This window comes from Coregonus lavaretus (genome assembly GCF_964263955.1).
Source record: "Coregonus lavaretus genome assembly, contig: HAP1_SCAFFOLD_69, whole genome shotgun sequence".
Classification (NCBI taxonomy): Eukaryota; Metazoa; Chordata; class Actinopteri; order Salmoniformes; family Salmonidae; genus Coregonus; species Coregonus lavaretus.
The window spans coordinates 1,593,337-1,620,427 of record NW_028158220.1 but is presented as its reverse complement, the minus strand read 5'-3'; the positions used below and the strand labels follow the sequence as shown (position 1 = coordinate 1,620,427).

Here is a 27,091-nt window from a genome sequence, read left to right as displayed (position 1 = left end):
AGGTTATATGATGATTTATTTCATTTAAGTGATGATAAGTTGCTGTAGCATGAAGTCGATTATTTGATGGATCATACCCTATGTGCACAAATTTGGAGAAAACTAACAGTGTAGGATCATTGGTGAAATTATTTATTACAAGTAGCATGAGCCTCTTTTGTACTTGAAATCCTGCCTCCCCCCTTCAGTCAGATGCATCAGAGGCAGGTGGAGGCTCCTATGAGGCAGGTGGAGGCTCCTATGAGGCAGGTGGAGGCTCCAGGCAGGCAAGAGAAGGCTCCTATGAGGCAGGTGGAGGCTCAAGGCAGGCAGGCGGAGGCTCCTATGAGGCAGGTGGAGGCTCAAGGCAGGCAGGCGGAGGCACCAGTGCAGACAGAACAGTAAAGTGCTGTCAGTGCAATCAGGTTGTGAAGGCAGAAAAATTCTCCATGCACCTTTCTGACCGCCATGTAGAGGAGACATGTGACACCTGTGGGGCCAAGGTCCAAGGTTCTGTTGGCCTGTTGGAGCATATAGAACAGTTCCATTATTTATCCTGGTTGGCTCAACCTCCATCGCCAACTTCAACAGGTAGCTCCACCACACCATCCCCACGGCCAACACCATCTCCGCGGCTAACGGCCACACCATCTCCGCGGCCCACACCAACTCCGCGGCCCACACCATCTCCAGGGCCCACACCATCTCCGCGGCCCACACCATCTCCACGGCTAACGGCCACACCATCTCTACAGCCCACACCATCTCCGCCGACAACTACATCTCTGCTCCCTCCTCCAACAGGTTGCTCCAGCACGCCACGCCACACTCCTCAAACTCCACTTAGGCCAGCTTCCATTGATTGGGAAGCTTTTCTCCCCAATCAATTCAAAAAGGTTATACAGCCAGCAGATCGGGTGTGGATTGCCAAGGTCCTCTATGAGCCTACAGGTCAGCTGAGGCAGAAAATGGAGGCGTGCTGGTTTCATCCACCACTGCAGCACAAACCGTCTCCTCCCGAGCCCGGGTGGCACTTCCGGCAGAGGATGTTCCTCTGGGCACCAATGAGGATGTGGGGGATTCCTCTGAAATGCACGCGGTGTGACCGGAAAATGCACCACTCAGGGATCTACCCGAAGGTGAGGGAGGTGATAGATGTGGATACCCGCTACTACCTTGTGGGAGGGGACTATCCACGTTGCAGCAAGTGTATGCTGCCGGTCTGCCCATGGAGCCAGGAAATCCTTGCTCAACTGGATGTGGCACATAGGAGCCTGTTTCCCGCTGTCCTCACTACACAGCTAGCCCTGGATAGGAAGTGTATGACTTTCCTGAAGCCAAGGACCAGTGGGAACAGTTCCTCCTACCTCCAGTCTGCAGTAGAGGAAGCACACAGCGAGGAGTGGGCACGTCAGACCATCCGCTACCTGTCTGACTGTGAGCTTCATTTGAAGATGGCTACCTTCGTCTCTTCTGCAGCTGTCCATCTTCCTCCTCCACCCTTCAGGCCCCTTCCACTTGCCCAGTGGTTTGAGACGGTCCACTCCAACGACATCCTCAGCCACCTGGAAGAGATGAAGGGGGTGATCACCTCTACCTATGGTAGAATTCTGAAGATGGACTCTACAAAGAAGGTGAGGGTTTTAGCATTAATTTTATTTACTCTGATGTTAACCAATTGGAATGGATATAAATAGTTTACTTTATCATCCTAATGATGAAATAGTATTAATTTTAGTAAGTTTGTACAGTTTTTTTTAGAACGTTCTGTTTTTGTTTGTTTTTCAGATCACCAAGAAGCTGGCTGGCAGTATAGGGGACACCGCTGCATGGATGTCCAACATCGGCAACGAGCTTGGCCAGGTTCTGAACAGTGTTCTGACGACAGGTGAAGGTGCAGGGCTGGAAGAGTTGTGCCAGGGCATCGTCACACGTTATGAGAATGCTGGACAAGCTGAGCCTGAGGCTATCTATGTTGACCGGGACTGCTGCAGCCAGTCAGGTGGGATGCTGAAATTGTTACTTTATGAAATATACATTGCAGATTACAGTATGTAATTAACTAAAGTTAATTATGATGTTAAAAAAAGAGAAAAATGGTGATAGTAATCTATAAACTAACAATGTAATGTAATTGCCCAAAAAATAGATGATCACGTCTGTAATAATCAATGTTTGTCTTTCACAGGTGTGTCGTCAGTGCTGAGACTCTTTCGACCATGGAAGTTTGTCGTCCGTTTAGACGTCTTCCACTTCATGCGAAGGTTTAACTGCGGCCTCACTACTGAGCACCACCCTCTCTACGGTACCTTTTGCTCCAAACTTTCCGCCTGTATCTTTGAGTGGGATCAGGAGGATGTGCAACGGCTTAAGGAGGCCAAGAAAGGGGAGTGGAAGAGCAGCCATGGCGGAAATGCTCCCACTGAGGCACTGCTCTTGGCCAGTATCAGCACTGGTGAAATGGCAAAGCACTGCAGGCGGAGGACCCGTGCAGTGGAGGAAATCCGGGTCATGATTTCGGGGCTGCTCGAATCGATGTGGGAGCTGACTGACACCACGGGGCTGCGTCTAGTGAACCCTGACAGCATGCACCATGTGTGGGAGGTGCAGCAGAAGCACCTGGAGTGCATCCAGGACCCTGCAGGGGTGGAGTTGTACACAAAGACAGGGACACTGCAGAAGGGTGGCAAAGTCCTTGACGTCCTCAGGTGTGGGAGGGGGTCCTCCTCCCTCGAGAGTTTTCACCGCCACCAGTGTGCTTTTGTTCCAGGTAAATTCAAAATGTTAACTTGCCGTATGCTGATCTTAAAAAAAAGTCTGTGTTATGACATAGTATGCACTTGAATTATTCAAATAACAATGTAATTGTCACTTTGTATTTAATAGGTGTTAATATGTATTGACTTCATAATAATGGTTGACCTAACCTGAGTATTTTGTTTCTTAGGCTTTCGATGCAATGCATTGCACACACAAATGTACATGCTGGAGGGGGTATCGAGGTGGAACATGAACCGGGCAAAGGAAGCTGTAGCTGTGGTGGGGGCATCAACCCTGAGGACATTTGATGTTCGCTTGATGTCTCACCTAAACAGCATGAGCCAGCGGGTCCTTGGTTGTTCTCTGGTTCCAGAATTCACCCCACCTGGAAAACCTACTGGTGAGATAGCTCTCAGATCAGCACTGAGCATTTGAGTATTACTTCCTCTCCCACTTTTCTTTTCTCTGCCACCTCCACCCCTCCTCAGAGGACGTGGGAGTGAAGATCGGGCTCTACATGTAGGAGATGTGTCTGTGTCTGTGTTTGTGTCCTTTCCTCTTCTTTAACTATGTGTTTAAACACTATGTGTTACAGGCGAGCGCATTGCTGTGGAGTACCTGTTGGCCCAGTCCAATAGAGGCGACCTGCTGGTTCCACAGCAGCTGCCAGAGATCCCCACAGAGGAGCTCGAGGACGACGGGGGTGAACCTGACGTCACGGTGTGCCAGGTAGCTGACCTTAGGGTAGGTGATCCTGATCCTCCAATATGTGCCGTGGAGGCCCAGGTGACACTGGAGGGTGACAGTGGACCCAGATCCCTGGATGAGGACATCATTGTGGAGGAAGACGACACACAAGACAGCACATCAGACCAGGTAATGTAACACCTTTCTCAAAAACAAGATATGTAACAAGTTCGCTAATGATATGCCACAAGTATCATACGTTTGTCAAGTAAAACGTCAAGTATTACGTTTTATGGAGAGAGAAAAAAGGTCAACATTGCTCAAATAGTTCAAAGAAATTTACACATTTATTTACATGTGTTTTTTTCATGATTTTCACTTTTCAGAATAGCCGATGTGATTCCAGAGGTGTCTTGGGCTGGGATGCGGTTGATGACCTGGCAGCCTACCTGGTTGGCCTGAACCGAACCATCACTGCCTTGTCATCAAAAGAGGAGGCTGACATAGTCCATCTTTACATGGCTCTCCCTGCTATGGACAAGGAACCTTTGAGGTTCGGCCAGAAAGCGAGGAAGAAGACCGTGGCAGGACCTTGGAGAGCGCCCAGGAAGCCGAGTGGCTCTGCTCCTGGACAGCAGGCGGCAGAGAGGTGATTTGACACAATTCTTAATCATTTTGGTTCATTACAAATCATTGAATCAGAAGGCTGTACTGCGTCAAACCAGGATTGAAAAAAATATTTTGTGATTATATTAGTTTGTGGGGGGTAAATTGGGCTGTTCACAGGTGACAGGTTGTTGCTATTATTATTATTTTTTGTTTACAGCCTTGTTTAAAGTCCGGACCATATCATCCTTCTTTCCCACAGACTGTTCATGACTCACGGGCAGGCAGCCCAGGACCCCGAAGTCCACAGGGTCAGCGAATGTGTTTGCCTGAGACTTTTAAAAGAGTTTCAGCAAGCACCAAACAGGCCCAAGGACACAAGGAGTAGAACTCTGCCCATCCCACAGTCCATTGTGGTGGCCTACAGCCATCTTAAACAGCTGCTGGAGGACAGCAGGGTTGTTCTGGAGAAGACCAACGTGGTTCTGATACCAGTAAACAACACAACAATCTCTTCTTGGTGAGTCTTGTTTTTTACGTGTGCACCTTTCCTATACAATGACATTATATTATTATATTATTAAACTGCAAGAAAAACCTTCAACTGCTTGCTTGTTAGAAAATACTAAACATAGGAGGATAGGCTACTATGTATAAAAGAACTAACTGAAGCTACTGTATGCATTTTTGTCTTTTAGGCTGCTTAGGAGGGATAAGAGGAAGGACAGGGACATGCTGCTGCAGGGCACCATACTCCCCAAACGGTTTGAACTGGCCAAGGACTCACTCCCTGAAGCCCAGACTCTTCCGGCTGCTCCTGTGCAGCATGGGCATGAGGCTATGGTGTTTGAGGAGCCAGAGAACCGGGAGGGTGAGGCAGTGATACGCCCTCGGCACAGTGTTCGTTCTGCCTTGGCACAGCACTACCAGCCTGGGTCATACGTATGGCCTGGTTCTGCTGGCTCAGCCTCGTATGAGCATGGTAACCTGCCACCACCCCCATCTCCTGCCTGGGCCTCGTACCAGCAGGGTCACCTGCCACCACCACCACCCCCATCTCCTGCCTGGGCCTCGTACCAGCAGGGTCACCTGCCACCACCACCATCTCCTGCCTGGGACTCGTACCAGCAGGATTACATGCCACCACCACCATCTCCTGCCTGGCCCTCGTACCAGCAGGATTACCTGCCACCACCACCATCTCCTGCCTGGCCTTCGTACCAGCAGGATTACCTGCCACCACCACCATCTCCTGCCTGGCCTTCGTACCAGCCACCTCCCCCCTTCCAGCCACCTCTCCCCTTCCAGCCACCTCCCCCCTTCCAGCCACCTCCCCCCTTCCAGCCACCTGCTGACCATCCACTGTACCTGGCCCCTCCACCACCTGGCACCTCTGTTCAGCCAAGGCAACGTACGTGGAGACAGAAAAAAGCTGCCCAGGAGAACGAGGAGCTGATGGCTAGGGGTGAACCTCCACGCAAGAAGTTCAGGGATACCTACCAGTACATTTGCAAGCAGTGTGGGCAGGGGAAAAACAAAAGTAGGGGTCACACCCAGCTGAAGGGGCGGTGGTACTGTCCAGCCTCAGGACTCACCCTGGCAGAGTGGAAGGACCAGTTGACCAGTGGGAAATAAAGGAAAATGTATGAATAAATAAATACTGTATATAATAGTTATGTGTAAATAGTTAAGTATTGTATATAGTTAAGTTTTTCATTTCTGTGTTCTAAAAAATTCAATAAAAAAAAAATAGATGTATATATTTGTTAAATATATACTTTCAGGTTTAATAAAGTGACCAAAGTTTGTCAAATTGTATAATAATGTGTAGATAGTAAAGTATTGTATATAGTTATGTTTTTCATTTCTGTGTTTGTGCATTGCATGGTGTTCTAAAAAAGAAAAACAACAAAAAAATAAAGATGTATATATTTGCTAAATATATACTTTCAGGTTTAATAAACTGACCAAAGTTTCTCAAATTTTGACTTCTGGATTGTTTTTCTCCTATACCTCCTATACTTTATTCCTAGAACTCTTGCAAAGTAACTAAGTAGGCTACCAGTGCTGTTATTAAATATCAGCACTCCTGGAAAGCCCTCTGCCAATGAAAATACATACTTTCTTGCTTTGATCTTCCTGACCTCTTTTCTCACCAGTGTTTGATGTTGTAGGGGGTGTTGAGAGGGGGTGGAGCTGAGGGTAAGAGGTGAGATGAAAGGGATGGGGCAGGAGAAGCCAAAGCGGTGGGGGTCTGTGACCTGAGTGCTGTGGAGATGGGGGTAGGGCAGTGTTCTGGGGGTGCACCTGAGGTGTGCAGCAGCCGGGGTAGGGGCTGATCAAACCTGTTGAAGAACAAGTTCAGGTTGTTCACCCACTTCTGGTCCCCCGCAGTCTGGGACAGTTGCTAAATATATATATATATATCTGGGACAACTAACCCCCTAATCAGGATGAATGACACATAGCACTTTAATTACATCAAAATCAGATTTATTGGCCAAGTATGTTAACACACACACAATGATTTTGGTTCTGGCTGCTTTTAAACAATACATGCAATATTCACACAACTCACTTAATACAAGCAATATACACGTTATACGAAAGAAAAATTATGTTAATGCATGGTATTGGTGCATGCTGCCACGGTGCACAGCGTCGTCGGATCGAATCCTGCAGGAGACAAAGTGTCAATGTTGTCGATAAAAGTGATAAAAATAAGCGCACATGCGTGTGAAAATAACTTTAAAGGCGTTGTGAGTGGAGAAAAAAACATGACAAATTGTTTGTTTTTCTCCTTTTCTCTTTCCGTTTTTTCTCTTTCCCCCCCTCCCCCCCCCTCTTTTTCCTTCTCCCCCCCCCCTAGCAGTCCCTTTTGCCCCATTTTTGGCCGTACCCGCCAAGAATTGGACTGCAAATACATCCTAACAATATCCGAACCACATTAGGAAAATATTCTGAACAACTGCTAATTCCGAACACATTTCGAACCATTCTGAACAATTCCGAACACATTTCGAACCATTCTGAACAATTCCGAACACATTTCGAACCATTCTGAACAATTCCGAACACATTTCGAACCATTCTGAACAATTCCGAACACATTTCGAACCATTCTGAACAGAGGTGGGTCTAGGGGTCACGTGACCCTTTTGCCCCATTTTGACGTGACGTAAAACTGCAGAAGACTACAAATCAGCGCGCTGAGTGAAAGAGCCAGTACTGCACAGAACTTTTTTTAAGACGTACAAAAGAAAAGAACAACAGAAAAATAGGTATGTAAATGCAAATTATATGTATAAGCGACATGTATTTCTGAATTATGTTGATTGACCGATGTAGACTAACTGTCTCGATAAACGTATTCTTATTGTCTGTAACTTATCCGCTGAACGTAGTGGTACAGTACGCGTACAGTAGACAGTAGATACATCAATGCTAAATTGAGTAGTTACTTGGTCTTTGTCAGCGTAACAAAAAAAATAATATCGATATGTACAGGCAAATTATTCCATGGACGTACGATTTGAATGTACATGTTTTTATGTCGGTCCTGGTATTTAAATTGTCGATGTAGACTCGCTGCCCCCCATAGTACAGTCCCCTCTGTGAGATGCAACTTTTCCGCTGACTTTAATTTGACCTCAGAAGTACAAAATATGACTACATTGATGATACTTTGACCAGGTTGTTAAGATAACAAAATTAAGTTGACGTGTTGGAGTACAAGCATATTATTCTATGGAAGTATTAATTTTATAAAATGGTATGGACCTGGTATTACTGTACCATAGCCAGAGCAAACTATCACGACTGTACATCTATGCTAAATTGATTGAGAATGTAATCACAACAGAGAACTTGGTCGTTTAGTCTAACTTAGCTCATGTTTGCAGATATGACCAAGACGGGGAAGCCAGACTCATACTGGAGAGACATCTGCCAAAAGTATGCCCAGGGCAGCTACCAGTTTTCCACAGGCAAAAGGCCCGGTGGTAAGAAATGGAAAAGAGCCCTGGAGTGTATAGATGCTTGCCCGCTGCAGAGCAAGAGTAAGGTGGATCTGTTCGGGAGACACCTAAAATGCTCTTGTGGGTTCCATAAGGTAGGTTATATGATGATTTATTTCATTTAAGTGATGATAAGTTGCTGTAGCATGAAGTCGATTATTTGATGGATCATACCCTATGTGCACAAATTTGGAGAAAACTAACAGTGTAGGATCATTGGTGAAATTATTTATTACAAGTAGCATGAGCCTCTTTTGTACTTGAAATCCTGCCTCCCCCCTTCAGTCAGATGCATCAGAGGCAGGTGGAGGCTCCTATGAGGCAGGTGGAGGCTCCTATGAGGCAGGTGGAGGCTCCAGGCAGGCAAGAGAAGGCTCCTATGAGGCAGGTGGAGGCTCAAGGCAGGCAGGCGGAGGCTCCTATGAGGCAGGTGGAGGCTCAAGGCAGGCAGGCGGAGGCACCAGTGCAGACAGAACAGTAAAGTGCTGTCAGTGCAATCAGGTTGTGAAGGCAGAAAAATTCTCCATGCACCTTTCTGACCGCCATGTAGAGGAGACATGTGACACCTGTGGGGCCAAGGTCCAAGGTTCTGTTGGCCTGTTGGAGCATATAGAACAGTTCCATTATTTATCCTGGTTGGCTCAACCTCCATCGCCAACTTCAACAGGTAGCTCCACCACACCATCCCCACGGCCAACACCATCTCCGCGGCTAACGGCCACACCATCTCCGCGGCCCACACCAACTCCGCGGCCCACACCATCTCCAGGGCCCACACCATCTCCGCGGCCCACACCATCTCCACGGCTAACGGCCACACCATCTCTACAGCCCACACCATCTCCGCCGACAACTACATCTCTGCTCCCTCCTCCAACAGGTTGCTCCAGCACGCCACGCCACACTCCTCAAACTCCACTTAGGCCAGCTTCCATTGATTGGGAAGCTTTTCTCCCCAATCAATTCAAAAAGGTTATACAGCCAGCAGATCGGGTGTGGATTGCCAAGGTCCTCTATGAGCCTACAGGTCAGCTGAGGCAGAAAATGGAGGCGTGCTGGTTTCATCCACCACTGCAGCACAAACCGTCTCCTCCCGAGCCCGGGTGGCACTTCCGGCAGAGGATGTTCCTCTGGGCACCAATGAGGATGTGGGGGATTCCTCTGAAATGCACGCGGTGTGACCGGAAAATGCACCACTCAGGGATCTACCCGAAGGTGAGGGAGGTGATAGATGTGGATACCCGCTACTACCTTGTGGGAGGGGACTATCCACGTTGCAGCAAGTGTATGCTGCCGGTCTGCCCATGGAGCCAGGAAATCCTTGCTCAACTGGATGTGGCACATAGGAGCCTGTTTCCCGCTGTCCTCACTACACAGCTAGCCCTGGATAGGAAGTGTATGACTTTCCTGAAGCCAAGGACCAGTGGGAACAGTTCCTCCTACCTCCAGTCTGCAGTAGAGGAAGCACACAGCGAGGAGTGGGCACGTCAGACCATCCGCTACCTGTCTGACTGTGAGCTTCATTTGAAGATGGCTACCTTCGTCTCTTCTGCAGCTGTCCATCTTCCTCCTCCACCCTTCAGGCCCCTTCCACTTGCCCAGTGGTTTGAGACGGTCCACTCCAACGACATCCTCAGCCACCTGGAAGAGATGAAGGGGGTGATCACCTCTACCTATGGTAGAATTCTGAAGATGGACTCTACAAAGAAGGTGAGGGTTTTAGCATTAATTTTATTTACTCTGATGTTAACCAATTGGAATGGATATAAATAGTTTACTTTATCATCCTAATGATGAAATAGTATTAATTTTAGTAAGTTTGTACAGTTTTTTTTAGAACGTTCTGTTTTTGTTTGTTTTTCAGATCACCAAGAAGCTGGCTGGCAGTATAGGGGACACCGCTGCATGGATGTCCAACATCGGCAACGAGCTTGGCCAGGTTCTGAACAGTGTTCTGACGACAGGTGAAGGTGCAGGGCTGGAAGAGTTGTGCCAGGGCATCGTCACACGTTATGAGAATGCTGGACAAGCTGAGCCTGAGGCTATCTATGTTGACCGGGACTGCTGCAGCCAGTCAGGTGGGATGCTGAAATTGTTACTTTATGAAATATACATTGCAGATTACAGTATGTAATTAACTAAAGTTAATTATGATGTTAAAAAAAGAGAAAAATGGTGATAGTAATCTATAAACTAACAATGTAATGTAATTGCCCAAAAAATAGATGATCACGTCTGTAATAATCAATGTTTGTCTTTCACAGGTGTGTCGTCAGTGCTGAGACTCTTTCGACCATGGAAGTTTGTCGTCCGTTTAGACGTCTTCCACTTCATGCGAAGGTTTAACTGCGGCCTCACTACTGAGCACCACCCTCTCTACGGTACCTTTTGCTCCAAACTTTCCGCCTGTATCTTTGAGTGGGATCAGGAGGATGTGCAACGGCTTAAGGAGGCCAAGAAAGGGGAGTGGAAGAGCAGCCATGGCGGAAATGCTCCCACTGAGGCACTGCTCTTGGCCAGTATCAGCACTGGTGAAATGGCAAAGCACTGCAGGCGGAGGACCCGTGCAGTGGAGGAAATCCGGGTCATGATTTCGGGGCTGCTCGAATCGATGTGGGAGCTGACTGACACCACGGGGCTGCGTCTAGTGAACCCTGACAGCATGCACCATGTGTGGGAGGTGCAGCAGAAGCACCTGGAGTGCATCCAGGACCCTGCAGGGGTGGAGTTGTACACAAAGACAGGGACACTGCAGAAGGGTGGCAAAGTCCTTGACGTCCTCAGGTGTGGGAGGGGGTCCTCCTCCCTCGAGAGTTTTCACCGCCACCAGTGTGCTTTTGTTCCAGGTAAATTCAAAATGTTAACTTGCCGTATGCTGATCTTAAAAAAAAGTCTGTGTTATGACATAGTATGCACTTGAATTATTCAAATAACAATGTAATTGTCACTTTGTATTTAATAGGTGTTAATATGTATTGACTTCATAATAATGGTTGACCTAACCTGAGTATTTTGTTTCTTAGGCTTTCGATGCAATGCATTGCACACACAAATGTACATGCTGGAGGGGGTATCGAGGTGGAACATGAACCGGGCAAAGGAAGCTGTAGCTGTGGTGGGGGCATCAACCCTGAGGACATTTGATGTTCGCTTGATGTCTCACCTAAACAGCATGAGCCAGCGGGTCCTTGGTTGTTCTCTGGTTCCAGAATTCACCCCACCTGGAAAACCTACTGGTGAGATAGCTCTCAGATCAGCACTGAGCATTTGAGTATTACTTCCTCTCCCACTTTTCTTTTCTCTGCCACCTCCACCCCTCCTCAGAGGACGTGGGAGTGAAGATCGGGCTCTACATGTAGGAGATGTGTCTGTGTCTGTGTTTGTGTCCTTTCCTCTTCTTTAACTATGTGTTTAAACACTATGTGTTACAGGCGAGCGCATTGCTGTGGAGTACCTGTTGGCCCAGTCCAATAGAGGCGACCTGCTGGTTCCACAGCAGCTGCCAGAGATCCCCACAGAGGAGCTCGAGGACGACGGGGGTGAACCTGACGTCACGGTGTGCCAGGTAGCTGACCTTAGGGTAGGTGATCCTGATCCTCCAATATGTGCCGTGGAGGCCCAGGTGACACTGGAGGGTGACAGTGGACCCAGATCCCTGGATGAGGACATCATTGTGGAGGAAGACGACACACAAGACAGCACATCAGACCAGGTAATGTAACACCTTTCTCAAAAACAAGATATGTAACAAGTTCGCTAATGATATGCCACAAGTATCATACGTTTGTCAAGTAAAACGTCAAGTATTACGTTTTATGGAGAGAGAAAAAAGGTCAACATTGCTCAAATAGTTCAAAGAAATTTACACATTTATTTACATGTGTTTTTTTCATGATTTTCACTTTTCAGAATAGCCGATGTGATTCCAGAGGTGTCTTGGGCTGGGATGCGGTTGATGACCTGGCAGCCTACCTGGTTGGCCTGAACCGAACCATCACTGCCTTGTCATCAAAAGAGGAGGCTGACATAGTCCATCTTTACATGGCTCTCCCTGCTATGGACAAGGAACCTTTGAGGTTCGGCCAGAAAGCGAGGAAGAAGACCGTGGCAGGACCTTGGAGAGCGCCCAGGAAGCCGAGTGGCTCTGCTCCTGGACAGCAGGCGGCAGAGAGGTGATTTGACACAATTCTTAATCATTTTGGTTCATTACAAATCATTGAATCAGAAGGCTGTACTGCGTCAAACCAGGATTGAAAAAAATATTTTGTGATTATATTAGTTTGTGGGGGGTAAATTGGGCTGTTCACAGGTGACAGGTTGTTGCTATTATTATTATTTTTTGTTTACAGCCTTGTTTAAAGTCCGGACCATATCATCCTTCTTTCCCACAGACTGTTCATGACTCACGGGCAGGCAGCCCAGGACCCCGAAGTCCACAGGGTCAGCGAATGTGTTTGCCTGAGACTTTTAAAAGAGTTTCAGCAAGCACCAAACAGGCCCAAGGACACAAGGAGTAGAACTCTGCCCATCCCACAGTCCATTGTGGTGGCCTACAGCCATCTTAAACAGCTGCTGGAGGACAGCAGGGTTGTTCTGGAGAAGACCAACGTGGTTCTGATACCAGTAAACAACACAACAATCTCTTCTTGGTGAGTCTTGTTTTTTACGTGTGCACCTTTCCTATACAATGACATTATATTATTATATTATTAAACTGCAAGAAAAACCTTCAACTGCTTGCTTGTTAGAAAATACTAAACATAGGAGGATAGGCTACTATGTATAAAAGAACTAACTGAAGCTACTGTATGCATTTTTGTCTTTTAGGCTGCTTAGGAGGGATAAGAGGAAGGACAGGGACATGCTGCTGCAGGGCACCATACTCCCCAAACGGTTTGAACTGGCCAAGGACTCACTCCCTGAAGCCCAGACTCTTCCGGCTGCTCCTGTGCAGCATGGGCATGAGGCTATGGTGTTTGAGGAGCCAGAGAACCGGGAGGGTGAGGCAGTGATACGCCCTCGGCACAGTGTTCGTTCTGCCTTGGCACAGCACTACCAGCCTGGGTCATACGTATGGCCTGGTTCTGCTGGCTCAGCCTCGTATGAGCATGGTAACCTGCCACCACCCCCATCTCCTGCCTGGGCCTCGTACCAGCAGGGTCACCTGCCACCACCACCACCCCCATCTCCTGCCTGGGCCTCGTACCAGCAGGGTCACCTGCCACCACCACCATCTCCTGCCTGGGACTCGTACCAGCAGGATTACATGCCACCACCACCATCTCCTGCCTGGCCCTCGTACCAGCAGGATTACCTGCCACCACCACCATCTCCTGCCTGGCCTTCGTACCAGCAGGATTACCTGCCACCACCACCATCTCCTGCCTGGCCTTCGTACCAGCCACCTCCCCCCTTCCAGCCACCTCTCCCCTTCCAGCCACCTCCCCCCTTCCAGCCACCTCCCCCCTTCCAGCCACCTGCTGACCATCCACTGTACCTGGCCCCTCCACCACCTGGCACCTCTGTTCAGCCAAGGCAACGTACGTGGAGACAGAAAAAAGCTGCCCAGGAGAACGAGGAGCTGATGGCTAGGGGTGAACCTCCACGCAAGAAGTTCAGGGATACCTACCAGTACATTTGCAAGCAGTGTGGGCAGGGGAAAAACAAAAGTAGGGGTCACACCCAGCTGAAGGGGCGGTGGTACTGTCCAGCCTCAGGACTCACCCTGGCAGAGTGGAAGGACCAGTTGACCAGTGGGAAATAAAGGAAAATGTATGAATAAATAAATACTGTATATAATAGTTATGTGTAAATAGTTAAGTATTGTATATAGTTAAGTTTTTCATTTCTGTGTTCTAAAAAATTCAATAAAAAAAAAATAGATGTATATATTTGTTAAATATATACTTTCAGGTTTAATAAAGTGACCAAAGTTTGTCAAATTGTATAATAATGTGTAGATAGTAAAGTATTGTATATAGTTATGTTTTTCATTTCTGTGTTTGTGCATTGCATGGTGTTCTAAAAAAGAAAAACAACAAAAAAATAAAGATGTATATATTTGCTAAATATATACTTTCAGGTTTAATAAACTGACCAAAGTTTCTCAAATTTTGACTTCTGGATTGTTTTTCTCCTATACCTCCTATACTTTATTCCTAGAACTCTTGCAAAGTAACTAAGTAGGCTACCAGTGCTGTTATTAAATATCAGCACTCCTGGAAAGCCCTCTGCCAATGAAAATACATACTTTCTTGCTTTGATCTTCCTGACCTCTTTTCTCACCAGTGTTTGATGTTGTAGGGGGTGTTGAGAGGGGGTGGAGCTGAGGGTAAGAGGTGAGATGAAAGGGATGGGGCAGGAGAAGCCAAAGCGGTGGGGGTCTGTGACCTGAGTGCTGTGGAGATGGGGGTAGGGCAGTGTTCTGGGGGTGCACCTGAGGTGTGCAGCAGCCGGGGTAGGGGCTGATCAAACCTGTTGAAGAACAAGTTCAGGTTGTTCACCCACTTCTGGTCCCCCGCAGTCTGGGACAGTTGCTAAATATATATATATATATCTGGGACAACTAACCCCCTAATCAGGATGAATGACACATAGCACTTTAATTACATCAAAATCAGATTTATTGGCCAAGTATGTTAACACACACACAATGATTTTGGTTCTGGCTGCTTTTAAACAATACATGCAATATTCACACAACTCACTTAATACAAGCAATATACACGTTATACGAAAGAAAAATTATGTTAATGCATGGTATTGGTGCATGCTGCCACGGTGCACAGCGTCGTCGGATCGAATCCTGCAGGAGACAAAGTGTCAATGTTGTCGATAAAAGTGATAAAAATAAGCGCACATGCGTGTGAAAATAACTTTAAAGGCGTTGTGAGTGGAGAAAAAAACATGACAAATTGTTTGTTTTTCTCCTTTTCTCTTTCCGTTTTTTCTCTTTCCCCCCCTCCCCCCCCCTCTTTTTCCTTCTCCCCCCCCCCTAGCAGTCCCTTTTGCCCCATTTTTGACCGGGACTCATCTATAATGGCATCCAAATCCAGAGCTATTAGCTTAGAATCGTTATTTAAAAATGTAATAACCCCAAAAACATAATAATGTTTGTACTTATAGGTAACCAGATTATGACTACAACTACGTTATTACGTCTTTAAAACGTCACTGTGTTGTTACATTGGTGAGTAAAAACTCATGCTTCCTACCCTTTAACTTTTTGTCTGAAAATAAAATCTACATTTTACTCAACTTCGTTACCCACTCCAGTCAGCAGATGGCGATGTGGGACTTTAAGGCTATGCTGCTAGTGTGACGTATAATCTAGTGGACGGGACGCTTCTTTCAACAGCAGCAACAGTTAGTCAGACACCTCGGTAGCTTGCTAGACAAAATAGCCCAACCAATAAAGCTCTTTAGACGCTTTCGTGTATATTAGCCACTGTGTTTTAAACCCACTTCTGTCGTCTAGTTAGTTATCCCATTTAATTTCATATTTACGGTGTTGTTGTTATTGGTCAGCTAGCTGGCTGGTTAAGTTAGCACTAGCCTAGCTAGCTAACATCCCCGACCATGAGGTCACTAAGCTACTCTCCTCCTGCTAAAGAAGAGGAGGTCTGCTGGACGGAGAAAGAAGCTCTAGTGAAAGAGGAGGAGGAAGAGGAGGATGTTACAATACAAAAACAAGTAGAGGGTGAGGCTGTTACCGTGAAAGAAGAAGAGAAAGACGTTACAGTGAAAGAAGAGGAAGACGCGTTTAGAGTGAAAGAGGAAGAGGATGTTACAATACAAAAACAAGTAGAGGGTGAGGCTGTTACCGTGAAAGAAGAAGAGAAAGACGTTACAGTGAAAGAAGAGGAAGACGCGTTCAGAGTGAAAGAGGAGGAGGATGTTACAGTGAAAGAAGAGGAAGACGCGTTCAGAGTGAAAGAGGAGGAGGTTGTTACAGTGAAAGAAGAGGGGGCTCCCGTGTTTGGAGTGAAAGAGGAGGAGGAGGAGATGACTGTCACATCGAAAAAGGAGGTGGAAGAAGAGGAGGAAACTGGATATCTGGATCCGGTTTCCCAAAGGCATCTTAAGGCATCCAATGGTTCTAATGATGAACTTAGCAGTAAGATGGTTTTGAGAAACCGGGCCCTGATTAACACTAGTAAGTACTGTCTTAAAAACAGAGGCACAAACTCTGCAGTTGTTGAACTGATGTGTGGTGTTAAAGGTGAAATCTGTAGTTGCTACATCCATATTTGGACTTTTAAATTATTTATATATATCCATTGATTCTTGAAGAATATAACACATGCCTCATGAGCTTAGTTCAACTGTCGTACTCCATCAGATCCCAAAATAAGCTTTTTTTACTCCAATGTTTAGAAACAATGTAAATCAACACTGTATCGCCTCAACATGGTTAAAACTATAATGGTGATGTCATGGACGGTCAGTCCTTGCATCCATAGTTTTCAAATCAAATCAAATCAAATTTTATTGGCCACATGCGCCGAATACAACAGGTGCAGACATTACAGTGAAATGCTTACTTACAGCCCTTAACCAACAGTGCATTTATTTTTTATAAAAAAGTAAAATAAAACAACAACAAAAAAAGTGTTGAGAAAAAAAGAGCAGAAGTCAAATAAAATAACAGTAGGGAGGCTATATATACAGGGGGGTACCGGTGCAAATAGTCTGGGTAGCCATGATTAGCTGTTCAGGAGTCTTATGGCTTGGGGGTAGAAGCTGTTGAGAAGTCTTTTGGACCTAGACTTGGCACTCCGGGACCGCTTGCCGTGCGGTAGCAGAGAGAAAAGTCTATGACTAGGGTGGCTGGAGTCTTTGACAATTTTGAGGGCCTTCCTCTGACACTGCCTGGTATAGAGGTCCTGGATGGCAGGAAGCCTGGCCCCAGTGATGTACTGGGCCGTACGCACTACCCTCTGTAGTGCCTTGCGGTCGGAGGCCGAGCAGTTGCCATACCAGGCGGTGATGCAACCAGTCAGGATGCTCTCGATGGTGCAGCTGTATAATTTTTTGAGGATCTGAGGACCCATGCCAAATCTTTTCAGTCTCCTGAGGGGGAATAGACTTTGTCGTGCCCTCTTCATGGCTGTCTTGGTGTGTTTGGACCATGATAGTTCATTGGTGATGTGGACACCAAGGAACTTTAAGCTCTCAACCTGTTCCACTACAGCCCTTTCGATGAGAATGGGGGCGTGCTCAGTCCTCTTTTTCTTTCCTGTAGTCCACAATCATCTCCTTTGTCTTGGTCACGTTGAGGGAGAGGTTGTTATCCTGGCACCACACGGCCAGGTCTCTGACCTCCTCCATATAGGCTGTCTCATCGTTGTCGGTGATCAGGCCTACCACTGTTGTGTCGTCGGCAAACTTAATGATGGTGTTGGAGTCGTGCCTGGCCATGCAGTCATGGGTGAACAGGGAGTACAGGAGGGGACTGAGCACGCACCCCTGAGGGGCCCCCGTGTTGAGGATCAGTGTGGCAGATGTGTTGTTACCTACCCTTACCCTTACCTACCCTAGGTGTGTCTATGATTTTGAGAATAGTTACATTTCTCCAGTCCCATCCATCATCTTATTACCAAAACAGTGGTGGAATGACAGCTTTGTTATTGTTTGAACTGCAGATTGGTTGGTTGATTCATGTGGCTTTTTTTTAAGGGACAACCTTAAACAGCAACAAAATGGCTGCCCAGAGACTTGGTTTGGTAAACAGCTGAGGGATGGGGGCTGGAGAAATGTAATCACTCTCAAATTCATAGAGAAAGCTATTGTAGCAACCGTAACCCAAAACCTAGCGACCTCGTCAAGAAGTTCAGACATCTTTGCGTAACGGTTATGAGGTGTTGTCTTGACTCCTAGTATACGTTTGTACTTGCCTTTAACCAAAGCCAGTGTGAAATCGTTACAGCTTTGAAGTTCACAAGCAATGTTGTTCAATTCAAAATGTTTGGTAGATATTTCCACTCTGTAGGGCAAGGATGAATGTCTGATTTGAAAACGTTTATGAGGCTGCTTCGAACAACAGCTTGTTCTAGCTATGTTAACAATCTAATCACATCATCACATCATTGTTTTCACCAGACAGCGTGGTGGTATGGAGAATCCTCATGACCAAGTGGAGAATATTGTAGTATGTGACACCCCGTCTGTGCCAGATCGTTTAGTGCGCTCACCACTACACTGGCAAGACTTAAAACTAGAGGAAAGACGGTTGTTTAATGTGAGAGGCTCAGCGATGTTAGGATTTTGAAAGTCGTGTAGTGTCCACCCGGCATAAGATGCTCAAGGCACGTCAAAGGTCTGACTGGACAGAGATGCTGGGGGAAATGGTCCCAACGGGGGACTAGTGGGTGGGTGTTTCAGGGGAAGGGGGTGGATCTGACTGGACAGAGATGCTGGGGGAAATGGTCACAACGGGGGACTAGTGGGTGTGTGTTTCAGGGGAAGGGGGTGGATCTGATCTCCATCACCTAGGACTTGACAATGGTTAATCAAATCTCCCCGTTTCTGCCATTTTTTACTCAATTTTGCATTGCCTTCTCCTACAGCTGCAACTGTATATGCATTTGTAAATCAAGTCCTTTCTTGAGTTGGGCTCTGGGATGTGAACATCTGTTGAGCATCTGAGTTTATGGTTGTTTGTGGGGGAAAGGGGTTGAGTGTTAATGAGTGTGTGTGTGTGTGTGTGTGTGTGTATCCCACAACTGTTGCTAGGGATATATGGAGGCTTAAATATCCTGATCTAGTGAGACTCAATCAAGCTAGTCGTCTTCACTACTTTCTTATGTTATTCTCGCAGTCTAAGGCGCTGCATCGCAGTGCTAGAGGTGTCACTACAGACCCGGGTTTGTTCCCGGGCTGTATCACAACCGGCCGTGATCGGGAGTCCCATAGGGTGGCGCACAATTGGCCCAGCGTCGTCCCGGTTAGGGGAGGGTTTGGCCGGGGTAGGCCGTCATTGTAAATAAGAATTTGTTTTGTTCTTAACTGACTTGCCTAGTTAAATCAAGGTTAAATATCCTGACCCAGTGAGATCGGCTCAATCAAGCTGGTCGTCTTCACTACTTTCTTATGTTATTCTCGCTGGCACCAAAAGTTTAAAAAGTGTTGATGGGGACAGAATGCGGTCGGACCATCATATAATTGGCATATACATTACCCTTACTGAATTTCCACGTGGGCAAGGGTATTGGAATTTAATCAAAGCCTATTGGATGATAATTTGTTTTTAACTAGGACAGAGGAATTTATAACTTAATTTTTCAGACATTACATATCGGTACAGCAGATCCCCTTAATTGTGTGGGACACTTTTAAATGTGCCTTTAGAGGCCATGCAATTCAGTACTCATCTCTAAAACTAAAGCAATTTAGGTCAAAAGACTCCATATTAACAAAGGAAATGGAAGGACTAACAGTACAGATAGATAGCAATAAAAACTGTACCAAAGAGGCTCAGGATAAGTTAGAGGAAAAACAAAAAGAAATGGAGGAACTTACTCAAGAAAGATCCAGTGTAATATATTATTAAAATAAAATGAACTGGATGGAATATGGGGGAAAATGCATCAAATTATTTTGCCATCGTCAACATAGAAATGCTACCAAAAAGGATTTACTGAAACTTGTTACAAATGATGGAGTCACCCATGATTCACCAAACTATATTTTGAAAGAGGAAGCAAAGTACTTTAAGCATATGTTTTCGTTTCAGTCTCCTCCATCTCCACTAACCAAAGCTAATTGTATGGATTTATTTTCTATTAATAATGTAAAATAAACAGCTGTTCAGAAAGACTCATGTGAAGGCCATATTACAGAGGAGGAACTTCTGGATGCAATTAAAGCCTTTAAGTCCGGGAAAACTCCTGGGCTGGATGGCATACCAGTGGAGGTATACCAAACCTTTTTTGATATACTCAGAGGACCGTTATTAGCATGTTTTAACCACTCCTATATAAATGGTAGATTATCGGACACTCAACAAGAAGGTCTGATTTCATTATTACTGAAACAGGACACAAGTAGTAAATATAAAGTATATAATACTTTGGAGGCCTTTTACACTTTATAAGCCAATAAATTGGAGGCCTTTTACACTTCAGTGTTGTGATGCAAAAAATTCTAGCAAAATGCTTAGCGCATAGAATTAAAAAGGTATCGTCGGCTATTATTCATCCTAATCAGACAGGTTTTTTACATGGACGATACATTGGAGATAATATAAGACAAGTACTGGAAACAATAGAACACTATGAAAAATCTGGGAAACCAGCCCTGGTATTCATAGCTGACTTTGAAAAGGCCTTTGATAAAGTACGACTGGAGTTTATATATAAATGCCCGGAATATTTCAATTTTGGAGAATCTCTTATAAAATGGGTTAAAGTTATGTATAGTAACCCTAGGTGTAAAATAGTCAATAATGGTTACTTCTCAGAAAGTATTAAACTGTCAAGAGGAGTAAAACAAGGTTGTCCATTATCGGCATATCTATTTATTATGCCCATTGAAATGTTAGCTGTTAAAATCAGATCCAACAATAATATTAAGGGATTAGAAATCCAGGGCTTAAAAACAAAGGTGTCATTGTACGCTGATGATTTTAATGTTTTCTTTAAAATCCACAAATTCGGATCAATCCACAGCCTCATAGAGGATCTAGACATTTTTTCTAACCAAATTATGATAAGTGACTATATTACGTATTGGATCACAAAAAAATACAACTTTTACATTACCTTGTAGTTTACCAATAAAATGGCAAAAAATTATATGAGCAAAAAATATTCAATTTTATTTGGAATGGCAAGACAGACAAAATTATAAAGGGCCTATTTATATAATGAATTTGAATTCAGAGGGCAGAAATTATTAAATATTAAAGCATTAGACCTCTCACTAAAGGCGTCAGTCATACAAAAGTTATTCTTAAATCCGAACTGGTTCTCTAGCAGATTAGTAAGAAAGTCTCACCCTATGTTCAAGAATGGCCTTTTCCCCTTTATTCAGAAAAAGGCCATTATTTGAAAAACAAAATAATCTCCAAAATATAGTTATTTTTAAAACAAGCCATAGAAAGTTGGTTGCATTTTCAGTTTAATCTACCAGAAAGGACTGAACAAATAATACAACAAATATTGTGGTAAAACTCAAATATACTAATTGATTAAAAAAACTGTATTTTTCGATAAAAACTAAAAAAAGGTATAATCTTTGTAAATGACATCATAAATAGGACTGGTGGAGTTACAGTGAGTGAAAAAAGTATTTGATCCCCTGCTGATTTTGTACGTTTGCCCACTGACAAAGACATGATCAGTCTATAATTTTAATGGTAGGTTTATTTGAACAGTGAGAGACAGAATAACAACAACAAAAATCCAGAAGAACGCATGTCAAAAATGTTATAGATTGATTTGCATTTTAATGAGGGAAATAAGTATTTGACCCCTCTGCAAAACATTACTTAGTACTTGGTGGCAAAACCCTTGTTGGCAATCACAGAGGTCAGACGTTTCTTGTAGTTGGACACCAGGTTTGCACACATCTCAGGAGTGATTTTGTTCCACTCCTCTTTGCAGATCTTCTCCAAGTCATTAAGGTTTCGAGGCTGACGTTTGGCAACAAAAACCTTCAGCTCCCTCCACAGATTTTCTATGGGATTAAGGTCTGGAGACTGGCTAGGCCACTCCAGGACCTTAATGTGCTTCTTCTTGAGCCACTCCTTTGTTGCCTTGGCCGTGTGTTTTGGGTCATTGTCATGCTGGAATACCCATCCACGACCCATTTTCAATGCCCTGGCTGAGGGAAGGAGGATCTCACCCAAGATTTGACGGTACATGGCCCCGTCCATCGTCCCTTTGATGCAGTGAAGTTGTCCTGTCCCCTTAGTAGAAAAACACCCCCAAAGCATAATGTTTCCACCTCCATGTTTGACGGTGGGGATGGTGTGCCTGTAAAATGTATATCGGTTCAGAGCTTTTGTGAAACAGTGCTGTAAAAAATATATGGCAAATAGAAATCAATTTTTTGAGAAGATCAGGACTTCTGCAATGAAAAGGTTTATTTATCTGGAGCTTTGTTGTTGTTGTGGACACTCGGAACCAGGTTTCAGCTGCTGTGCAATGTTGACGTCCTTCCTCCCAGAGAGGTGAAAGCAACCCGGGCAAAAATATATTTTAGGAGATCAGGACTTTTGAAATGAAAAAGGCTGTGGACATGAAATGTCCAGCCCCAAAGGGATTAATTTGTTCAACCAAAGTTCCTCAGAGGATCTGATGATATAGGCCCTAGGTCTAGATATTGTTTTTGTCTTTGGGTTTTAGGTTTTCCCTAATTGTAATCTACTACCTTTAGTACTTGAAGTTAATAAAATATTGAATAGCAACAGTAGACAATGTAATAATGTTAATGGTTTGCCTAATCAGGTAACCTGGTGAGATAATGTTCAGAGAATCAATTTTCGCAATTTGGTGAAAGTATTCCTTTTCTAAATATATGTAACTACATGAGACTGAAAAGGGACGGTGGGTCACATATTTGGTTGTGATAGTTGCAAAATATGTATTTTGGATGCAGCACTTGTTAGCTTGAATGCTAACGCTCATTAACAGGCTGGTAGCAAAGCTAGCCAAAGAGCATTTTATTGGTTGAAGTTTAAATGTTTTTTAAGGTATAAAGCAGTTGATTTGAGACGATGGCACAAACATTATATTAAGCAGGACATTCAAACGAGCCTTACAATTATAATCCAAAAGTAGTGTGAAATGCAGTCTGTAAATGGAGGCTATTTTTGCTGGCAGCCTCTGAGAACTCCTTGAGTTGACCCCACGGTGGTGAAATTGGGAATACCGACACAGATCTTAATGCTGCAGTTCTTGCAATCACAGAAATGGGCCGATATTGGTGATCAAAAGTCATCTGGCAAAGTGCTTAGGGTTTCAGAAACTTTAATAACTCATTTCTAGCCTAGAATCATTCACTATACCAGTGCAAAAATAAGACAGAATATGGCTGTTGTTGCTCACTTGATGTCTTATTAAGACAATTGTCAAATAAACATGAATTACAGACGTAAATTGTTGTACAACATCATGGACATCACCTTTTTAGCTCAAATAAACAGTGGATTTCTGCTGTTGTGGGACTTTAACCATCTGTCTGACTTTGTTGTTCACACAGGAGAGAGACATGACTATCGTGGATCCTCTGGGGAGCCTCAACAACATCATGAAGCTGACAAGGCAGAGAAGAGTCTTTCCACATCAGAACATCTCAAGAAACACCAGCGGAAACCCACGGGGAAGAAATCTCACCACTGCTCTGACTGTGGGAAGAGTTACTCAAGCTCAGATTCACTAAAAGTACACACGAGAATTCACACTGGAGAGAAACCTTATAGCTGTGATCAATGTGGGAAGAGTTTTACTACATCTAACCAGCTGACTATACACCAGAGAACACACACAGGAGAGAAACCTTACCACTGCTCTGACTGTGGGAAGAGTTTTTGTTCATCAGGACAGTTAAAATCACACCACATAACACACACAGGAGAGACATTTTACAGCTGTTATCAATGTGAGAAGAGTTTTAGTCACTCAAGCAGCCTGATAGTACATCAGAGGATCCATACAGGAGCGAAGCCTTATAGCTGTGATCATTGTGAGAAGAGTTTTAGTCACTCAAGCAGCCTGATAGAACATCAGAGGATCCATACAGGAGAGAAACCCCATAGCTGTGATCAATGTGAGAAGTGTTTTGTTGCATCTAGCCAGCTGACTAGACACCAGAGAACACACACAGGAGAGAAACCTTTTAGCTGTAATCAATGTGGGAAGCGTTTTGTTGCATCTAGCCAGCTGACTAGACACCAGAGAACACACACAGGAGAGAAACCTTTTAGCTGTAATCAATGTGGGAAGCGTTTTGTTGCATCTAACAAGCTGACTATACACCAGAGAACACACACAGGAGAGAAACCTTTTAGCTGTAATCAATGTGGGAAGAGTTTTGCTGCATCTAGCTGTTGTACTATACACCAGAGAACACACACCGGAGAGAAACCTTTCCACTGCTTTGACTGTGGAAAAAGTTTTGTTTCGTCAGGGAGTTTAAAATCACACCAGAGAACACACACAGGAGAGAAACCTCATAGCTGTGATCAATGTGACAAGAGATACTCTGATAAAAGATCTCTGATCAAACATCAGACAATTCATACATGAAGGAGGTGTTCCATGATATCAATGAAATAATGTCACAATGTAGAATGTTTTAACAATGTAGAAGGAGTATTTTAATGATTAATGTCACGATTTAGAATGTATGCAACACTTCAAAATGTAGCTAGATGTTTTCTACAAATGTTCCTCTACACATTATTCCCAGATTCCGTGTGGTTTTTGAGCTGTTCGTTTTAACAGGACCAGCAACCTCATCTCCCCCCTCCCCAATTGATTTCAACGTGATATCGATGAGTGATGACAAATAAGTATTGAATTTGTCTTTGTTTTGGGGACCCCTGAATTTAAATGCATCACTTAAAATGTAGCTGACTGTATTCTGCAGGTTGTCCTCCAACCAGTGAGGTAAAAGATATCTCCCATTTCCATGTGACTTTTTAGTTAGTTTCAACTGCACGTACAACGTAATTTAATCGATATCAGTGATTTATTGCCACAAAACAACATTGTTGTTTTAAGATGCTTGTTTAAAAAAATACAAGTAATATGATTATTGAACACAATTAAACTGTGTTTTGAAATTGGGCTACCCCACCTAGCAAAATGTTGTTGAAAAGATGTTGAAAAGAAGACTATACCCGACATCTTATCTGCATTTGGTTGAAAGTGAAAGTTGAACATATGTATTTTTCTTGCAGCCTTGGCATTCAGGCCATAGAGTCTTGGTCACCTCCCTGACCAAGGCCCTTCTCCCCCGATTGCTCAGTTTGGCCGGGCGGCCATCTCTAGGAAGCGTCTTGGTGGTTCCAAACTTCTTCCATTTAAGAATGATGGAGGCCACCGTGTTCTTGGGGACCTTCAATGCTGCAGACATTTTTTGGTACCCTTCCCCAGATCTGTGCCTCCGACACAATTCTGTGTCGGAGCTCTACGGACAATTCCTTCAACCTCATGGCTTGGTGTATTTCTGTTTATTTTATTCTATAAATGTTCTAACATTTCTAAAAACCTGTTTTTGCTTTGTCATTATGGGGTATTGATGAGGGGTGAAAACAATGTACTCCTTTTATTTAATCCATTTTAGAATAAGGCTGAAACGTAACAAAATGTGGAAAAGGAAAGGGGTCTGAATACTTTTCCGAATGCACTGTAACTCATAAACTAAGGACTTATTAACCTACTCTGTTGTTTATGATTTTGTTGTCATGGAGGACTGATTCGGCTCATTGCTTCTAGTTGAAAAAGAAATGTTGCTCTCGGGAAAGGCATGCTTTGAGCACTACTGAAAAGGGATATTTGCAGGGCCGCAACTTTCACTGGAGACAGGGGGGGTCACGTCCCACCCACATTCAGAAATTGCACTTTTGTCCCCCCCAGTTTTATCATTGCAATATGATACAAAAAGTGGCAACTGTGTGTGCTTTAGGACCTTGCGGACGGCACAGAGCGGTCGGGTAGGCTGTGTGAAAGGAAAACTTCTGGAAGGCTGGCTAGACACCACATAGCAGGCGGGAGAGCTGAACAGACGAGTCTGTGTGTTGCTCTTTTTCCGAGTTGTAAAAGCAAGCAGAGCAGAAACTGGCTACTCTTTAGTTGATTGATGTAGCTGGCAAGGTAACTGCTGTTTAACTTAACAGAAAAAAACTAAAGTAGTGTTTATTCCCGGTGCTGAGCTATTAGCTAGTGTAACGACATGCAATGGGGAGAATTCTATTGTCCCCGTCAGTAGCCCAGGCTTTTACCATGGATGGTAATGTTCTCATCTCTGGACCACACAAGCTTTAGATTGCATTCTGCTAAGGCACTTGTCTCTCTACATCGGTCAGCTACATTGGTGACCAGGGTGGCATCTTTTCCATACACCTTTGGGGACTGGGCACACAAATGCTCCTAGAGAGAAGGGGGGAATACTGAAGCATGTGTTTGACAGTTCTACAGGCTCCATCAGATGCCCAGACTTTGGCATAGAGGGTAAATGTCTATTTTCTGGACTGCAACATTGTAAGAATGTGCCCTCCATGGCACTTGATATACATTGATTGGTAGGTTAAACTATATTTAGATACTTCACATACTGCCTGAGACACCTTTGGTATTTGTCTCTGTACTCAATAAATGGTGAAACACTTTTTGTGATAGTGTTCGTATGTATATGCATGAAACGTACATTCTGGAAAACATGTCTCACACTCAGTCATAGTTAGTAGAATAATGAATGCATTGGTAAGATTTTGGCACCGTCAACTTCTAGAAGGTTAGTAGGACAGTGAATCATGTAAACCACGTAAATATATACTCACATTCACTGAACATTTAGTATTTGAAAGTCAAACATTCATTTCCCAACAGTTTTGTCTATAATCCTACAGGCTCTTTATCAGTTTCCAGACCTTATATTCCAATGCATCCAACATTATGGCCACCATGGTATTGGGCTCTGGATAAGAGCGTCTGCTAAATGACTCACTTCTGTAAGTCTCTCTGGATGAGAGCGTCTGCTAAATGACTCACTACTGTAAGTCTCTCAGGATATGTGTAGGCTATGCCATGTGTATTGGCTAATATGTAGCTGTCGTTTTTAAACCTCCATTCTAGCAGACATGACACACACACTTCTTTCTATATACATGCTTTTATTTGGGTTTCTGTGCAAAGTATATGATTGGAATGTTTCTTTAAGCCTGCAGCTAGTTACTTGAAATGAGACATATAATCATACCAAAACATCATTCAGAAATGCAATTAACTGACAGAGAGCACTAGATAATGAAACACACATTGCCATTTCCAGTAGCTGGCTAGGCTATTCAAACTGTAACATTGACTAGCTTTCAA

The 27,091-nt window shown here is 44.4% G+C and overlaps 4 protein-coding genes across 4 annotated transcripts in view; all 4 read left to right on the top strand.

Annotated features, from left to right (window-relative positions):
* The window catches only part of LOC311124275 (uncharacterized protein), a gene marked incomplete at its 5' end in the record, with an annotated part of 339,652 nt that overhangs the window by 237,975 nt on the left and 74,586 nt on the right, over nucleotides 1-27,091 (top strand). The window lies entirely within an intron of this gene.
* Nucleotides 445-5,933, top strand: LOC311124291 (uncharacterized protein). Its single transcript, XM_084198459.1, has 8 exons — nucleotides 445-1,613; nucleotides 1,768-1,981; nucleotides 2,168-2,749; nucleotides 2,927-3,139; nucleotides 3,335-3,615; nucleotides 3,813-4,075; nucleotides 4,295-4,552; nucleotides 4,731-5,933. The coding sequence occupies exons 1-8, from the start codon at nucleotides 948-950 to the stop codon at nucleotides 5,665-5,667; spliced, it is 3,414 nt and encodes a 1,137-aa protein (XP_084054585.1). The 5' UTR covers nucleotides 445-947; the 3' UTR covers nucleotides 5,668-5,933.
* LOC311124290 (uncharacterized protein) lies at nucleotides 8,590-14,078 on the top strand. The gene is made up of 8 exons (XM_084198458.1): nucleotides 8,590-9,758; nucleotides 9,913-10,126; nucleotides 10,313-10,894; nucleotides 11,072-11,284; nucleotides 11,480-11,760; nucleotides 11,958-12,220; nucleotides 12,440-12,697; nucleotides 12,876-14,078. The coding sequence occupies exons 1-8, from the start codon at nucleotides 9,093-9,095 to the stop codon at nucleotides 13,810-13,812; spliced, it is 3,414 nt and encodes a 1,137-aa protein (XP_084054584.1). The 5' UTR covers nucleotides 8,590-9,092; the 3' UTR covers nucleotides 13,813-14,078.
* LOC311124293 (uncharacterized protein) lies at nucleotides 15,577-25,435 on the top strand. The gene is made up of 2 exons (XM_084198461.1): nucleotides 15,577-16,203; nucleotides 23,253-25,435. Exons 1-2 carry the CDS (start codon nucleotides 15,627-15,629, stop codon nucleotides 24,296-24,298), a joined length of 1,623 nt encoding a protein of 540 aa, XP_084054587.1. The 5' UTR covers nucleotides 15,577-15,626; the 3' UTR covers nucleotides 24,299-25,435.

Bases quoted from the DNA above. Each gene is read 5' to 3' on its own strand.
- LOC311124291 (XM_084198459.1), top strand. From the start codon at position 948: ATGGAGGCGTGCTGGTTTCATCCACCACTGCAGCACAAACCGTCTCCT. The intron at 1,614-1,767 runs GTGAGGGTTTTA...TTTGTTTTTCAG, and splicing joins AGATGGACTCTACAAAGAAG to ATCACCAAGAAGCTGGCTGG. The intron at 4,076-4,294 runs GTGATTTGACAC...TCTTTCCCACAG, and splicing joins GGACAGCAGGCGGCAGAGAG to ACTGTTCATGACTCACGGGC.
- LOC311124290 (XM_084198458.1), top strand. From the start codon at position 9,093: ATGGAGGCGTGCTGGTTTCATCCACCACTGCAGCACAAACCGTCTCCT. The intron at 11,285-11,479 runs GTGAGATAGCTC...TATGTGTTACAG, and splicing joins CCCACCTGGAAAACCTACTG to GCGAGCGCATTGCTGTGGAG. The intron at 11,761-11,957 runs GTAATGTAACAC...TTCACTTTTCAG, and splicing joins AAGACAGCACATCAGACCAG to AATAGCCGATGTGATTCCAG.
- LOC311124293 (XM_084198461.1), top strand. From the start codon at position 15,627: ATGAGGTCACTAAGCTACTCTCCTCCTGCTAAAGAAGAGGAGGTCTGC. The intron at 16,204-23,252 runs GTAAGTACTGTC...TTGTTCACACAG, and splicing joins CCGGGCCCTGATTAACACTA to GAGAGAGACATGACTATCGT.